The following is a 17,848-nucleotide window of genomic DNA, read 5'->3' as shown; positions in this document are numbered from 1 at the left end:
TTCCAGAATTTGCTGGCATTTAATTGAATTCATTCTTCCCTCTGCCAGTGAAATGTTCCCCGTGCCACCAACTGTAACACAAGCCCAAAGCATGATCAATCCACCCCCGTGTTTAACAGTTGGAGAGGTGATCTTTTCATGAGATTCTGCACCGCTTTTTCTCCAAACATACCTTTGCTCATTGCAGCTAAAAGGTTGTATTCAAAAGGTTCAAAGGAACATCAAAACAAGCCCGATGCATTTTGGAAACAAGTCCTGTGGACTGATGAAGTTAAAATGGAACTTTTTGGCCGCAATGAGCAAAGGTATGTGTGGAGAAAAAAGGGTGCAGAATCTCATGAAAAGAACACCTCTCCAACTGTTAAGCACAGGGGTGGATCGATCATGCTTTGGGCTTGTGTTGCAGTCAGTGGGACGGGGAACACTTAGTGGTGGAGGGAAGAATGAATTCAATTAAATTCCAGCAAATTCTGGAAGCAAACATCACACCGTCTGTAAAAAAGCTGAAGATGAAAAGAGGATGGCTTCTACAACAGAATAATGATCCTAAACACACCTCAAAATCCACAGTGGACTACCTCAAGAGGCGCAAGCTGAAGGTTTTGCCATGGCCCTGACAGTCCCCCGACCTAAACATCATCGAGAATCAGTGGATAGACCTCAGAAGAGCAGTGCATGCAAGACGGCCCAAGAATCTCACAGAACTAGAAGCCTTTTGCAAGGAATAATGGTCGAAAATCCCCCAAACAAGAATTGAAAGACTCTTAGCTGGCTACAGAAAGTGTTTACAATCTGTGATACTTGCCAAAGGGGTTGTTAATAAGTACAGACCGTGCAGGGTGCCCAAATGTTTGCTTCGGGCCCTTTTCCTTTTCTGTTATATTGAAACTGTAAAAGGTAGGAATAAAAAAGTTTTCTTGCTTAAAATATCAAAGAAATGTGTCATCTTTAACTTTATGCCTTTTGGAAATCAGTTCATCTTTTACTGGCTTAGCTATTCACAGTAACAGAAATTTTGACCAGGGCTGCCCAAACTTTTGCATGCCACTGTATCTGTAAAGTCCTGAAAACCATCTGAGCAGTTTATCTTCTAGGCTGCTGCTGCAACACTCAACTTGCCTCACTTCCATTATGATAACTCTGAAATTCTGTACAATGTGCAGAATTTGTAAGAATTCATTTTGCAAATGGATGAGTTTAGTAAGGAGCTCTTGGTTCCAGTTCGCAATCAGCAACCACTGGACCAAATAACCACTAAATTCAGATTAAAAACCTCCGGAATATTCTGGAGTTGCTTTAGCTACACACATAAACTATGACACGTTGTGGAAATACCCTTTAATGGACTGTGTCCTTTTGCTTTCTCCCACTCCTCTTGCAACATTTGCAACTCTCTCCACGATGGGTAACGAAACTCATTTGTGCCCTTTAGTGGAGGACATTTATTCAGCCTACAATCCACCGATACTTATTTTAACATTTATCTTTGGATTAACTGGAAATATGATTGCCTTGTGGATCTTCTGTTTTCACGTTAAATCCTGGAGACCAAACACCGTCTATTCACTGTGCCTGGCGATTGCCGACACTCTGCTGATCTGCTGTCTGCCATTTCGAGCCGATTACTACATACGTGGGAAGAACTGGATTTTTGGTGATGTTGTGTGTCGTCTGAAGATATACCTGATGTTTCTGAACCGGACAGAGAGCGTTGTTTTCCTTACAGTTATGGCACTTGATCGCTATTTCAAAGTGATCCACCCTCACCATAAAGTGAACAAGATCTGTACAAGGACTGCAGTGAAGGTATCACTCGTTCTCTGGTTTCTAACAATGTTGATTTGTTTGCACATTCTGATAGAACCTCATACTTTCACACATAACAATTTAACTAACTGTGAGCCATTTAGCATAACTCAGCCTCTAAGCCCCACAGCATTTTGGACTAGTATTATTTTTATTGTTTTCAGGTTTATTTTACCGATTTCAGTGATCCTGTTCTCCACGTGCTGTATTATCTGGAGGCTAAAGCAGGTGAAATCTGAAATGAGGGTTAAACATGAAAGAGTTATGAGGCTTGTGATAGCTGTGGCAGCAGCATTTGTCAGCTGCTTCCTACCCACCAATATTGCTGTTGTGCATAACCTATTTGAACAGCGTGCTGGACCCAGTTATTTACTACTTCTCAAGTTCATCATTTAAAGAAACTTTGAAGAAAACTCTTATTTCTCATAATATCAGATTATTCAGATCAGGGACAAAGCAATCATTGCATCCAAAGCAAGAAATCCAAAAAGCTGTTGAACCTGAAAGATATTCAGTCTGCAACACCTTTGATCACTTTCAAACGGAGTCAACAGGGAATATATGAAGCTCAGCCAGTTATCTGCGTAATTTTTTCATATTTCCTCAGGAACAAATGTGGCAATTATGTGCTGTATGAAATTACTTGCATTTATCCTATCTCTCTTTCATTGGGACTATGATGACTGATCCCTCAGGTTTCGAGGATGAAGTTTCTAAGATTACCCACAACCAGCTACACTCATTTAGCTCATTTACGTGTTGCTAGAGAATATGATGCCAACATACACACAAGCTCATTGATCACATGATGGATTTCTGTGGAACTTTGTCAGGATCAAAGTGGACATTGTAAAGAAATAGGATGAGTGTTTCGATAAAGAAAAGGGAAACCTGCCTAATATTACACTTTGAATCATCTCCACTAAAAAAAGTTGTGTGTTCATTAATTAATCAAGTTTGTTGTAATTTGTTTTATAACCAATTGTTTGTTGCAAGCTATAAAAGCATTTTCAATAGATTGTAATCAGTGTATGCATTTCTGATATTAACTTAACAACTGGGGGAATTTAGTTCGTTGCTGCTGCTGTTTCATTGAAATGTGTAACACACAGATGGCAGAGAACGCATTCTGCCTGCGCTGGTACTTTGAAACAGATTTCCAACCAGTGCCACACCTCTTCTCCATTACGCTGCTGTGTTTCTCCTTTAAAAAGATGTCTCTAGTTTTTTTTTTCCCTTCTGGAAGTGATCTTGGGAAGTTATCAAATCATATGCAACATACACAAAATTCTGGAGGAACTCAGCAGGTCAGGCAGTATCTATGGGGCGGGGGGAATAATCAGTTGATATTTGGGCCAAGACCCATCATCAGAAGAAGTGAAGCTCAAGATTTGTAGCATCTGCAGAATCTCATATTCTGTTGACCAAATCATATCCTGTGACTGGTGTGTTTTCAGATATTTTGGAGTAAGGTGCAGCAGAGCCTACTGTGAAATCTATATTATTTGCATGGATTCAGAAACTGGGCATTTTTATTTACTGATAGCTGAAACTAGTCAAAGACAGCTGAATGGTGTGGTAGATATACCAAGGCCATTGTGTCAAAGTTTGCAGTGCTGGATAATCCTCTGTCTGGAACTGTCCGTACAACTGAATACCAATAATACTATTGTCATATGTTCAATTTTACAGCATGAGAGTTTGTGCAAGATGGGCACTCCCAGGAGTTTGAAACCGCTCGCAGTTTCACTGCTGTGCCACAGACGTGTGTGCATGGTGCGAGTTCTCCTGAAGTCGATAATCAACTCCTTTGTATTGTAGATATTGAGGGAGAGGTTATTTACTTGGCACCAGACCACGAGCTCTTCCACCTGCTCTCTGTAGGCCATTTCATCATCACTGGTTTATGAAACCCACCACTGTCATGTCAGCAGTGATCTTGACAATGTGATCACCCGGATGTTGAGCCTTGAAGTCATGTTTGAGCAGAGTGTCAGCAGTGGGCTTAACACACAGCTCGGGGTGGGTGCACTGGTCCTGAGGTTAATGGGGAAGGAGGAGATGAATGGCGATGTGCCTCCTGACTACCTGTGGTCTGTTAGTTAAGAAACCCAATACCCAGTTGCACAGTAGTTTATCTAGATCGAAAAGTTTGCCAATGTCTCTAAGTTTACCAAGCTGTTTGTACTCTCTGTGTAGCAAGTAAAAAAATAAAGATAAAGATCGCTTTATTTGTTACATGTCCATCAGTACATTGAAACATACAGTGAAACTCATTGTCTGTGTCATCGTTTGCGAGGTGCTGGGGACAGTCCACAAGTTTCTCCATGCTTCTGCTGCCAACATAACATGCCCAGAACTCTTTAACCCTAACCTCTGAATTTGGAATGTGGAGTGGGGAGGGGGGGGGTGGGGTGAACTAGAACATTTAGATGTTTCTACTCTTCACAATATTTAAAAAATGATTACAGGTTTGAAACAAAGTTGAGCAGAATTGAAAGAAACCCATCAAAATAATGTTGCCTATTTTGGGAGACTGGCATGGAACAGATATGGCTAACTCACCGGTGAAGTCTAAATGTGATGAGAACTTCATTGCTGGTGAAGTTGTCCAGGTGAGGCGAACACATCGGTTTACCAATAGTATTCTGTGCAGGATTCAGAGGATTTTTATGGAAACCACATTGATGCTTCTTCTTCAGTACTTTGAAGTGCCTCCTGTAGGTTGTCCGTGTCTCCAAGACAAACAGGCAGGTGGGAATCATGGTAAACTTGAGCATGGAGATAGTAATGAAGTCTTGCCTTCAAGTAATCCTCTCTCTGTGGACCAAGGAATGAGTGAGCACATTAAAGGTGTTGGCGGATTTTGCAGATTTGCTAAAGGCTTAAATGAATGTACAAGAAGTAATCAAGGGAATGTCACAATGTCACTCTCTTTTTGCCAAGGAAATTGAACACAAATATTGCGAGATCATACTTCATTGATATGGGCAGCTGTTGAGATCATATCGGGAGGATGGAGTATAATGCGAATCTTCTTATTTGAAGGTTTTGGAAGTGTTTCCGAGAGAGTATATTAGACTTGAAATGTGATGATTATCTTATAAGGAGAGTTTGGAAGACCCGGAATGTATCTGCTGGAGTTTAGAAAAGGATAAGGTGAATTGATTAAAAAGATAAGAGCTCACGTGGTCTTGACAGGATGACTGTGGAAGGGACATCTCTTCATTATGAGAATCCAGAACTAGAGATAACTTTTTAAAATTAAGATTTTCTCTACTTAAGACAAAATGGTGCAACCATTTTCAAGCCCATGAATCTTTGAACTCCCTTCCTCAAAGTCTGTTGAAAGCTGAGCTTTTGGGTAACTTTAATGCAGAGAAGTATAAAACGTGTTTGAAATGCTGCTGCAGTTAGACAGGAATACCGGAAGAAAGTTTACAAACCAATCAGTCGTGACCTGAAGACATACTGAAGCAGGCCTAACCCCATTCCTAGGAACGGAGCACTGAAGAAACAGTCCATAATGATTTCACTGAAAGCAGAACAGGCACATTGGGCTGCATAACCTACTCTTGCTCCTTTTGTTTATTGTTTAACTGTTCCCCTTAAAGCGTTGTCACTTCCTGTTTGTCCTTAGCAGAGAGGCAAATTGCAGATGTCATTTCAGGCTTACAGTGGCATGCAAAAGTTTGGGCACCCCAGTCAAAATTTCTGTTACTGCGAACAGCTAAGCAAGTAAAAGATGAGCTGATTTCCAAAAGGTATAAAGTTAAATATGATATATTTCTTTTAATATTTTAAGCAAGAAAACTTTTTCATTTCCATCTTTTACTGTTTCAAAAGAACAAGAAATGAAAAGGGCCCGAAGCAACATTTTGGGCACCCTGCATGGTCGCTACTTAGTAACACCCCCTTTGGCAAGTATCGCAGCTTGTAAACGCTTTCTGTAACCAGCTAAGAGTCCTTCAATTCTTGTTTGGGTGATATTTGCCCATTCTTCCTTGCAAAAGGCTTCTAGTTCTGTGAGATTCTTGGGTGGTCTTGCATGCACTGCTCTTTTGAGGTCTATCTACAGCTTCTCGATATGGTTTAGGTCAGGGGACTGTGAGGGCCATGGCAAAACCTTCAGCTTGTGCCTCTTGAGGTAGTCCATTGTGGATTTTGAGGTGTGTTTAGGATCATTATCCTGTTGTAGAAGCCATCCTCTTTTCATCTTCGGCTTTTTTACAGACGGTGTGATGTATGATTCCAGAATTTGCTGGTATTTAATTGAATTCATTCTTCCCCCTGCCAGTGAAATGTTCCCCTTGCCACTGGCTGCAACACAAGCCTAAAGCATGATCGATCCACCCCCGTGCTTAACAGTTGGAGAGGGGTTCTTTTCATGAAATTCTGCACCGCTTTTTCTCCAAACATACTTTTGCTCATTGCAGCTAAAAAGCTCTATTCAAAAAGTTCAAAGGAACATTGAAACAAGCCTGATGCATTTTGGAAACAAGTCCTGTGGACTGATGAAGTTAAAATAGAACTTTTTGGCCACAATGAGCAAAGGTATGTTTGGAGAAAAAAGGGTGCAGAATCTCATGAAAAGAACATCTCTCCAACTGTTAAGCACGGGGGTGGATCGATCATGCTTTGGGTTTGTGTTGCAGCCAGTGGCACAGGGAACACTTAGTGGTAGAGGGAAGAATGAATTCAATTAAATACCAGCAAATTCTGGAAGCAAACATCACACCGTCTGTAAAAAAGCTGAACATGAAAAGAGGATGGCTTCTACAACAGAATAATAATCCTAAACACACCTCAAAATCCACAATGGACTACCTCAAGAGGCGCAAGCTGAAGCTTTTGCCGTGGCCCTCACAGTCCCCTGACCTAAACATCATCGAGAATCAGTGGATAGACCTCAGAAGAGCAGTGCATGCAAGACGGCCTAAGAATCTCACAGAAATAGAAGCCTTTTGCAAGGAATAATGGGCGAAAATCCCCCAAACAAACATTGAAAGACTCTTGGCTGGCTACAGAAAGCGTTTACAATCTGTTATACCTGCCAAAATTGGGTGTTAATAAGTACGGACCGTGCAGGGTGCCCAAACTTTTGCTTTGGGCCCTTTTCCTTTTTTGTTATTTTGAAACTGTAAAATATAGGAATAAAAAAGTTTTCTTGTTTAAAATATCAAAGAAATGTGTCATCTTTAACTTTATGCCTTTTGGAAATCAGTTCATCTTTCACTGGCTTAGCTATTCACAGTAACAGAAATTTTGACCGGGGTGCCCAAACTTTTGCATGCCACTCTATTTGTAAAGTCCTGAAAACCATCTAAGCAGTTTACCTTCTAGGCTGCTGCTGTAACACTCAACTTGCCTCACTTCCATTATGATAACTCTGAAATTCTGTACAATATGCAGAATTTGTAGGAATTCATTTTGCAAATGGATGAGTTTAGTAAGGAGCTGTTGGTTCCGGTTCGCAATCAGCAACCACGTGACCATATAACCACTAACTTCAGATAAAAAAAACCTCCTGAATGTTCTGGGTTTGTTTTAGCTACACCCATTAACTATGACACGTTGTGGAAATACTCTTTAATAGACTGTGTCCTTTTGCTTTCTCCCACTCCTCTTGCAACATTTGCAACTCTCTCCACGATGGGTAATGAAACACATTTGTGCCCTTTAGTGGAGGACATTTATTCAGCCTACAATCCACCGATACTTATTTTAACATTTATCTTTGGATTAATTGGAAATACGATTGCCTTGTGGATTTTCTGTTTTCACGTAAAATCCTGGAGACCGAACACTGTTTATTCACTGAGTCTGGCGATTGCCGACACTCTGCTGATCTGCTGTCTGCCATTTCGAGCCGATTACTACATACGTGGGAAGAACTGGATTTTTGGTGATGTTGTGTGTCGTCTGAAGATATTCCTGATGTTTCTGAACCGGACAGAAAGTGTTGTTTTCCTTACAGTTATGGCACTTAATCGCTATTTCAAAGTGATCCATCCTCACCATAACATGAACAAGATCTGTACAAGGACTGCAGTGAAGGTATCACTCGTTCTCTGATTTCTAACAATGTTGATTTGTGTGCACTTTCTGGTAGAACCTCGTACCTTCACACATCACAATGTAACTAACTGTGAGCCATCTAGCATAACTCAGTCTCTAAGCCCCACAGCATTTTGGACTGATATTATTTTTATTGTTTTCAAGTTTATTTTACCGGCTTCAGTGATCCTGTTCTCCACATGCTGTATTATCTGGAGGCTAAAGCAGATGAAATCTGAAATGAAGGTTAAATATGAACGAGCTATGAGGCTTGTGATAGTTGTGGCGGTAGTGTTTCTCATCTGCTTCCTACCCAGCAATATTGCTGTAATCACCGTTTTAATTTCAAGCAATTTAAAAGACTGTGAGTTATTTGACGTCTGTGCTCAGATATTCTACAATACACTGTGCATAACCTATTTCAACAGTGTGCTGGATCCAGTTATTTACTACTTCTCAAGTTCAATGTTTAAAGAAACTTTGAAGAAAGCTCTTATTTCTCACAATATCAGATTATTCAGATCAGGGACAAAGCATTCATTGCATCCAAAGCAAGAAATCCAACAAGCTGTTGAACCTCAAATATATTCAGTCTGCAACACCATTGAGCACGTTCAAATGGAGTCAACAGGGAATATATGAAGCTCAGCCAGTTATCCGAGAAATTTTTTCATATTTCCTCAGGAAGAAATGTGGCGATTATGTGCTGTATGAAATTACTTGTAATATCTTATCTCTCTTCCATTGGGCCTATGATGACTGATCCCTCAGGTTTCGAGGATGAAGTTTCTAAGATTACCCACAACCAGCTACACTCATTTAGCTCATTTACGTGTTGCTGGAGAATATGATGCCAACATACACACAAGCTCATTGATCAGATGATGGATTTGTATGGAACTTTGTCAGGATCAAAGTGGACATTGTAAAGAAATAGGATGAGTGTTTCGATAAAGAAAAGGGAAACCTGCCTAATATTACACTTTGAATCATCTCCACTAAAAAAAAGTTGTGTGTTCATTAATTAATCAAGTTTGTTGTAATTTGTTTTATGACCAATTGTTTGTCGCAAGCTATAAAAGCATTTTGAATAGATTGTAATCAGTGTATGCATTTCTGATATTAACTTAACAACTGGGGGAATTTAGTTCGTTGCTGCTGCTGTTTCATTGAAATGTGTAACACACAGATGGCAGAGAACGCATTCTGCCTGCGCTGGTACTTTGAAACAGATTTCCACCCAGTGCCACACCTCTTCTCCATTACGCTGCTGTGTTTCTCCTTTAAAAAGATGTCTCTAGTTTTTTTTTCCCTTCTGGAAGTGATTATGGGAAGTTATCAAATCATATGCAACACACACAAAATTCTGGAGGAACCCAGCAGGTCAGGCAGTACCGCTGGAGGGGAATAAACAGTTGACATTTTGGGCCAAGACCCATCATCAGGACAAGTGAAGCTGAAGATTTGTAGCATCTGCAGAATCTCATATTCTGTTGACCAAATCATATCCTGTGACCGGTGTGTTTTCAGATATTTTGGTTTAATGTATAGCACAGCCTACTGTGAAATCTATGTATTACTTGAATGGATTCAGAAATTGGGCATTTCTATTTACTAATGGCTGAAACTAGTCAAAGTCAGCTGAATGGTGTGGTAGATATACCAAGGCCATTGTGTCAAAGTTTGCAGTGCTGGATAATCCTCTGTCTGGAACTGTCCGTACAACTGAATACCAATAATACTATTGTCATATGTTCAATTTTAGAGCATTACAGTTTGTGCAAGATGGGCACTCCCAGGAGTTTGAAGCTGCTCGCAGTTTCACTAATGTGCCACAGGTGTGTGTGCATGGTGCGAGTTCTCCTGAAGTCGATAATCAACTCCTTTGTATTGTAGATATTGAGGGAGAGGTTATTTACTTGGCACCAGACCATGAGCTCTTCCGCCTGCTCTCTGTAGGCCATTTCATCATCACTGGTTTATGAAACCCACCACTGTCATGTCAGCAGTGATCTTGACAATGTGATCACCCGGATGTTGAGCCTTGAAGTCATGTTTGAGCAGAGTGTCAGCAGTGGGATTAACACACAGCTCGGGGTGGGTACACTGGTCCTGAAGTTAATGGGGAAGGAGGAGATGAACGGGGATGTGCTTCCTGACTACCTGAGGTCTGTTAGTTAAGAAACCCAACACCCAGTTGCACAGTAATTTATCTAGATCGAGAAGTTTGCCAATGTCTCTAAGCTTACCAAGCGGTTTGTAATCTCTCTGTAGCAAGTACAAAAATAAAGATAAAGATTGCTTTATTTGTTACATGTACATCAGTGCATTGAAACATTCAGTGAAACTCATTGTCTGCGTAATCGTTTGTGAGGTGCTGGGGACAGTCCACAAGTTCCTCCATGCCTCTGCTGCCAACATAACATGCCCAGAACTCATTAACCCTAACCTCTGAATTTGGAATGTGGAGTGGGGTTGGGTGGGGTGGTGAACTAGAACATTGAGATGTTTCTACTCTTCACAATGTTTAAAAAAATGATTATAGGTTTGCAACAAAGTTGAACGGAATTGAAAGAAACCCATCTATGAAACACAATTTATTGCCAGTCCATAAATTAGGGACAGTGTTTGTGAGACTGGTGGGATGGATCTTCTGGCTGCTGGAATCTTCAGGAACCCATTCTGCAACTGCATTGTCAGCTTGTGAACTGCCTGGGTTATGTACAGTTGACAGGAATGGAGCCCTGCGTACCATGGAGATGAACTATGTGTAATAAAGTAAAATTTTACCAGATTGAGAAATGTGCATATTGGAGATTCAAAATATCCAAAAGCACTTTATTCACAGAATATATTGTGCTGTCTCCAATGATCATTTTCAGAAGAATCCTGGGGATATACTTAAAAAGGAGTAACTTGACATGATTCTGGTAAAAAGGAGTGGTAGTTACTGGAAATCTGTTAAAAGTGCTAGCATTTGCATGATGGGTTGACTGGCCTTCTCGTGGTGCCTGATTCTACGAAAGTGCAATGTCCTTAAACCAGATTACCCAATATGCTCTGTTTCCCTTCCACATTCCAAAGAGTTACGGATTAGTAGATGAATTGGTTACATTGCTGTAATTGGGCAGTGCCAGCTGGTCGGGCTGGAAGTGTCATGGTCCGGTCCATTAACGACTCATTTCACTTAATTTCCTTTTCCCCGTGTTCCACCGGGCTCCTTGATTAGGGCACTTGATCTTTATCTGAACTGGCAGTATAAAAACCCCGGTTTACAGCTACTTGGGGCGGGTCCGTCACTGTAGTCAGGGCAGCGATGAACTTTCCGAGCTGCCAAAAGTAAGGGACCATCTTCCGAGCCACCAAGAATAACGGACCGTCTTCATGAGCTTCTCCGTGTCAAGATACATAGTGTCTGTTGTTGTTTGTTTTTGTCGTCTTGTGTCCAGCTGAGTGTTGCCAGCCATTCTACCGCTGCTCCAAGCCGGGATGAGAGTGCTCTGTCATTGCTTTTTGTCGTCTCGTGTCCAGCTGAGTGTTGCCTGTTGTTTTGCCGCTGCTCCGAGCCGGGATGCAATGGTCTGTCATTTTGTTTTAAAGGCCCTGAGTCCTAGTCCAAGTCAAGGCTCCAAGACCGAGTCTAAGTCAAGGCGCTGAGTCCCAGTCAAGTGATTGCTGGCCGTTTGGCGCTTCATGAGTTTCTCCTTGTCAAGATGCATATTGTCTGTTATTGTTAGGTTTAGTCGTCTCATTTCCAGCTAGGTTCGGCCGTTTGCCGCTACTCTGAGTTGGGAATTCTGTCTCTTCGTGTCCCAGTCCAAGTCCAGGCTCTGTGTTCCAGTCAAGTCCAAGTCTAGTCAGAGTCCTGGCTCTGTGTTCAAGTCTAGTCTAAGTCCAGGCTCTGTTTCCAAGTCTAGTCAGAGTCCTGGCTCCGGGTTCAAGTCAAGTCCAAGTCCGCCTCTGTGTCTAGTCTCTGTGCCTGTGTCCTGCACTTGGGTCCGCTTCCTAACAGGAAGGGCCTGTTACCGTACTGTATCACTAAATAGAATAAAATTAAAAAGGTATTAGAGAATATTCAGGAGCAGAGAATGAAACCATTATAACAATGTCCTGGACTCTGGGCATGATATGGAGGATGATTAGATTGCTGTCACAGGGTAAGAGAGTTGAATTCCTGCCTGCACAGATATTTGTATTTGTGAATTGTAGGAATCTCGAGTTCAATGTAGGTATCATTTATTGCACTGAAGGCAGCAACTACTAAAAGTAAATCTCTCACTCAGCTGAGTTTCTATAGTTCCAAAACTGGAATGGGTTAAAACGTTACAGTGGGCATCCTTCAATTCTTCAGCAGCTGCAGTACTTCCTGACAGGGGTTACATGGTTACCCTCCAGTGATCTGACAATGACGATGATCATCACCCTGGAGAAAGTCGCACAGGCAAAGTTCAAAAGTTCGAAGTTCAAAGCAGATTTATTATCAAAGTACATACATGTCACCATATACAATCCTGAGATTCATTTTCTTGCAGATGTACTCACTAAATCCAGAATAGAATAATAACTATAATAAAATCAATGAGAGACCGAACCAACTTCAAACATTTCAACCAGTGTTTGAAAGACAACAAACAAAAGAAATAATAATAAACAAGTAAGCAGCAACTAGGAAGAACATGAGAAGAAGAGTCCTTGAAAGTGAGTCCATAGGTTGTGAGAATATTTCAACGATGGGTCTGGTGAAATTGTGTGAAGTTATTCCATTTGGTTCAAGAGCCTGATGGTTGAGGGGTAATAACTATTTGTTAACCTGCTGGGGTGAGTCCTGAGGCTTCTGTACCTTCTTTCTGATGGCAGCAGTGAGAAAAGAGCATGTCCTGGGTGGTGGGGGTCCCTAACAGAGAGAACGCAATTATAGATTTAGTGTTGTGCAATGAACCGGATTTTATCAGGGACCTCGAGGTAAAGGAGCCATTAGGAGGTAGTGACCATAATATGATGTTTTAATCTACAATTTGAGAGGGAGAAGGGAAACTCGGAAGTGTCAGTATTACAGTTGAACAAAGGGAACTATGGAGCTATGAGGGAGGAGCTGGCCAAAGTTCAATGGAACAATACCCTAGCAGGGATGACAGTTGAACAGCCATGGCAAGTGTTTCTGGGAATAATGTGGAAGGTGCAGGATCAGTTCATTCCAAAGAGGAAGAAGGATCCTAAGGGGAGTAAGGGGAGGCCGTGGCTGACAAGGGAAGTAATGGACAGTATAAAAATAAAAGAGAAGAAGTATAACATAGCAAAGACGAGTGGGAAGCTGGAGGATTGAGAAACTTTTAAAGAGCAACAGAAGGTAACTAAAAAGGCAATACGTGGAGAAAAAATGAGGTACGAAGGTTAACTAGCCAAGAATATAAAGGAGGATTGTAAAAGCTTCTTTAGGTATGTGAAAAGGAAAAAAAATAGTTAAGACCAAAATTGGGCCCTTGAAGACAGAAACGGGTGAATTTATTATGGGGAACAAGGAAATGGCAGACGAGTTGAACAGGTACTTTGGATCTGTCTTCACTAGGGAAGACACAATCTCCCAGATATAATAATGGCCAAAGGACCTAGGGTAATGGATGAACTGAAGGAAATTTATATTAGGCAGGAAATGGTGTTGGATAGACTGTTGGGTTTGAAGGCTCATAAGTCCCTGGGACCTGATGGTCTGCATCCCAGGGTACTTAAGGAGGTGGCTTTAGAAATCGTGGATGCATTGGTAATCATTTTCCAATATTCTATAGATTCAGGATCAGTTCCTGTGGATTGGAGGGTGGCTAATTTTGTCCCTCTCTTCAAGAAGGGAGGAAGAGAGAAAACAGGGAATTATAAACCGGTTAGCTTGACTTCGGTGGTGGGAAAGATGCTGGAGTCAATTATAAAAGATGAAATTACAACACATCTGGATAGCAGTAACAGGATCGGTCCGGGTCAGCATGGATTTACGAAGGGGGAAATCGTGCTTGACTAATCTTCTGGAATTTTTTGAGGATGTAACTATGAAAATGGACAAGGGAGAGCCAGTGGATGTAGTGTACCTGGACTTTCAGAAAGCCTTTGATAAAGTCCCACATAGGAGATTAGTGGGCAAAATTAGGGCACATGGTATTGGGGGCAGAGTACTGACATGGATTGAAAATTGGCTGGCTGACAGAAAACAAAGAGTTGTGATTAACGGGTCCCTTTCGAAATGGCAGGCGGTGACCAGTGGGGTACCGCAGGGTTCAGTGCTGGGACCGCAGCTGTTTACAATATATATTAAAGATTTAGATGAGGGAATTAAAAGTAACATTAGCAAATTTGCCAATGACACAAAGCTGGGTGGCAGTGTGAATTGTGAGGAGGATGTTATGAGAATGCAGGGTGAGTTGGACAGGCTGGGTGAGTGGGCAGATGCATGGCAGATGCAGTTTAATGTGGATAGATGTGAGGTTACCCACTTTGGTGGGAAGAACAGGAAGGCAGATTATTATCGAAATGGTGTCAAGTTAGGAAAAGGGGAAGTACAACGAGATCTAGGTGTCCCTGTACATCAGTCACTGAAAGCAAGCATGCAAGTACAGCAGGCAGTGAAGAAAGCTAATGGCATGCTGGCCTTCATAACAAGGGGAATTGAGTATCAGAGCAAAGAGGTCCTTCTGCAGACGTACAGGACCCTGGTGAGACCACACCTGGAGTACTGTGTGCAGTTTTGGTCTCCAAATTTGAGGAAGGACATTCTTGCTATTGAGGGAATGCAGCGTAGGTTCACAAGGTTAATTCCCGGGATGGTGGGACTGTCATATGTCAAAAGATTGGAGTGACTGGGCTTGTATACTCTGGAATTTAGAAAGCTGAGAGGGGATCTTATTGAAACATATAAGATTATTAAGGGATTGGACATGCTGGAGGCAGGAAGCATGTTCCCACTGATGGGTGAGTCCAGAACCAGAGGCCACAGTTTAAGAATAAGGCGTAGGCCATTTAGAACGGAGTTGAGGAAAAACTTTTTCACCCAAGGAATGGTGGATATGTGGAATGCTCTGCCCCAGAAGGCTGTGGAGGCCAAGTCTCTGGATGCTTTCAAGAAAGAGGTGGATAGAACTCTTGAAGATAGTGGATCAAAGGTTATGGGGATAAGGCAGGAACTGGATACTGATTGTGGATGATCAGCCATGATCACAGTGAATGGTGGTGCTGGCTCGAAGGGCCGAATGGCCTACTCCCGCACCTATTGTCCATTGTCTAATGATGGATGCTGATTTCCTGAGACAATTTTCCATGTAGAGGTGCTCAATGGAGGGGAGGGCTTTACCTGTGATGGGCTGGCTCGTATCCACTAACTTTTGCAGGGTTGTCCATTCAAACCAAACACAGGAGTTTTTCATCAAATCAAAGCTTTGGAGCACATCATCCTTACACACAAGCAGCTGAGGAAGGGCCAGAAATAACCAATGTTTTGGGTAAAGGGGTGGGACAAAATGATTAAATAAAAGAAATTCCATGCTGCGGTTCTGGATAGCACACTAGTATTAGCTAAGTGTTTAGCTGTTAAAATGCTTCATATTTATTTTGGAATATTGATAAAAAGGCACAAAAAAGGCATATCTACTTTAATATTGCAGATTTTTAACTGATATTTCTCTACTTTTTTAATTCTAGTTTTCCTCTTTGAGTTGAGGGTGACTCATTTCTGTTCCGCTTAATTGGGTTCCGGGATAGTTGAAGAGCCCCACCATGAGAAATGCAAACTTTCCCACAGACAAAAAAGCAGGTGTTGAATGATGAGTTGTTTAGGATGCTCTGTGTTATTTTCACTGTTTATGCTTGGTCACCACATACTTTGGTCATACACTTGTCCTCAGTACCCCTGAGAAGCCCCTCTCCATTTTGAACAGTGATGGGCCAAGGATTCACATGCATTGATGGGGAATCTATACTTTCTCAAGTAGAGTTTGAGAAGGTCCCTGAATTTTTTTTGAAAAATTAATCATTCAGAATAATGTTGCCTATTTCGGGAGACTGGCATGGAAAAGATAAGGCTGACTCACTGGAGAAGTCTAAACGCGAGGAGAGCTTCATTGCTGGTGAAGTTGTCCAGGTGAGGAGAACACATCGATTTACCTATAGTATTCTGTGCAGGATACGGAGGATTTTTATGGAAACCACATTGATGCGACTTCTTCAGTACTTTGAAGTGCCTCCTGTAGGTTGTCCATGTCTCCAAGACAAACAGGCAGCTGGGAATCATGGTAAATTTGAGCATGGAATAATAATGAAGTCTTGCCTTCAAATGATCCTCTCTCTGTGGACCAAGGAATGAGTGAGCACATTAAAGGTGTTGGCGGATTTTGCAGATTTGCTAAAGGCTTAAACGAATGTACAAGGAGTAATCAGGGAAATATCACAATGTCACTCTTTTTTTTTGCCAAGGAAATTGAACACAAATGTTGGGAGATCATACTTCATTGATATGGGCAGCTGTTGAGATTATAACAGGAGGATGGAGTATAATGCGGATCTTCTTATTTGAAAGATTTGGAAGTGTTTCCGAGAAAGTATATTAGACTAAAACTTGAAATGTGATGATTATCTTATAAGTAGAGGTCGGAAGACCTGGAATCTATCTGCTGGAGTTTAGAAGAGGGTAAGGTGAATTGATTAAAAAGATAAGAGCTCACGTGGTCTTGACAGGATGACTGTGGAAGGGACATCTCTTCATTATGAGAATCCAGAACGAGAGATAACTTTTTAAAATTAAGATTTTCTCTACTTAAGACAAAATGGTGCAACCATTTTCAAGCCCATGAATCTTTGAACTCCCTTCCTCAAAGTCTGTTGAAAGCTGAGCTTTTCAGTAACTTTAAAGCAGAGAAGTATAAAACGTGTTTGAAATGCTGCTGCAGTTAGACAGGTATACCGGAAGAAAGTTTACAAACCAATCAGTCGTGACCTTAAGACATACTGAAGCAGGCCTAACTCCATTCCTAGGAACGGAGCACTGAAGAAACAGTCCATAATGATTTCACTGAAAGTAGAACAGGCACATTGGGCTACATAACCTACTCTTGCTCCTCTTGTTTATTGTTTAACCGTTCCCCTAAAAGTGTTGTCACTTCCTGCTTGTCCTTTGTGGAGAGGCAAATTGCAGATGTCATTTCAGGCTTACAGTGGTATGCAAAAGTTTGGGCACCCCGGTCAAAATTTCTATTACTGTGAACAGCTAAGCAAGTAAAAGATGAGCTGATTTCCAAAAGGCATAAAGTTAAATATGATACATTACTTTTAATATTTTAAGCAAGAAAACTTTTTCATTTCCATCTTTTACTGTTTCAAAATAACAAAAAATGAGAAAGGGCCCAAAACAACGTTTTGGGCACCCTGCATGGTCAGTACTTAGTAACACCCCCTTTGGCAAGTATCGTAGCTTGTAAATGCTTTCTGTAACCAGCTAAGACTCTTTTAATTCTTGTTTGGGGGATTTTCGCCCATTCTCCCTTGCAAAAGGCTTCTAGTTCTGTGAGATTCTTGAGTTGTCTTGCATGCACTGCTCTTTTGAGGTCTATCCACAGATTCTCGATGATGTTTAGGTCAGGGGACTGTGAGGGCCATGGCAAAACCTTCAGCTTGCGCCTCTTGAGGTAGTCCATTGTGGATTTTGAGGTGTGTTTAGGATCATTATCCTGTTGTAGAAGCCATCCTCTTTTCATCTTCAGCTTTTTTACAGACGGTGTGATGTTTGCTTCCAGAATTTGTTGGTATTTAATTGAATTCATTCTTCCCTCTACCAGTAAATGTTCCCCGTGCCACTGGCTGCAACAGAAGCCCAAAGCATGATCGATCCACCCCCGTGCTTAACAGTTGGAGAGGTGTTCTTTTCATAAAATTCTGCACCCTTTTTTCTCCAAACATACCTTTGCTCATTGCGGCCGAAAAGTTCTACTCAAAAAGTTCAAAGGAACATCTA

General features: G+C 41.5%; 1 protein-coding gene, 1 long non-coding RNA gene and 1 pseudogene across 2 annotated transcripts in view; 2 read left to right on the top strand and 1 right to left on the bottom strand.

The window, feature by feature from the left end:
• The first annotated feature begins 1,401 nt into the window (after window positions 1-1,401).
• Window positions 1,402-2,371, top strand: LOC140190714 (hydroxycarboxylic acid receptor 1-like; annotated as a pseudogene).
• A 1,666-nt stretch (window positions 2,372-4,037) lies between these two features.
• LOC140190797 (uncharacterized) overlaps window positions 4,038-17,848 on the bottom strand; it is a 37,146-nt gene continuing 23,335 nt past the window's right edge. The window contains exon 4 of the long non-coding RNA XR_011883686.1: window positions 4,038-4,626. This is a non-coding gene — a long non-coding RNA (uncharacterized lncRNA). The remainder of the gene's footprint in view (window positions 4,627-17,848) is intronic.
• Window positions 7,416-9,692, top strand: LOC140190780 (hydroxycarboxylic acid receptor 2-like). The gene is given in 1 exon segment (XM_072247614.1): window positions 7,416-9,692. A coding segment is annotated over 1 exon segment (1,047 nt). The 5' UTR covers window positions 7,416-7,458; the 3' UTR covers window positions 8,506-9,692.

The sequence above is a fragment of the Mobula birostris genome, chromosome 31 (genome assembly GCF_030028105.1).
Source record: "Mobula birostris isolate sMobBir1 chromosome 31, sMobBir1.hap1, whole genome shotgun sequence".
NCBI classification, from domain to species: domain Eukaryota; kingdom Metazoa; phylum Chordata; class Chondrichthyes; order Myliobatiformes; family Myliobatidae; genus Mobula; species Mobula birostris.
Note: the sequence above shows the minus strand (reverse complement) of the source record. Positions and strands in the feature narration are given on the sequence as shown.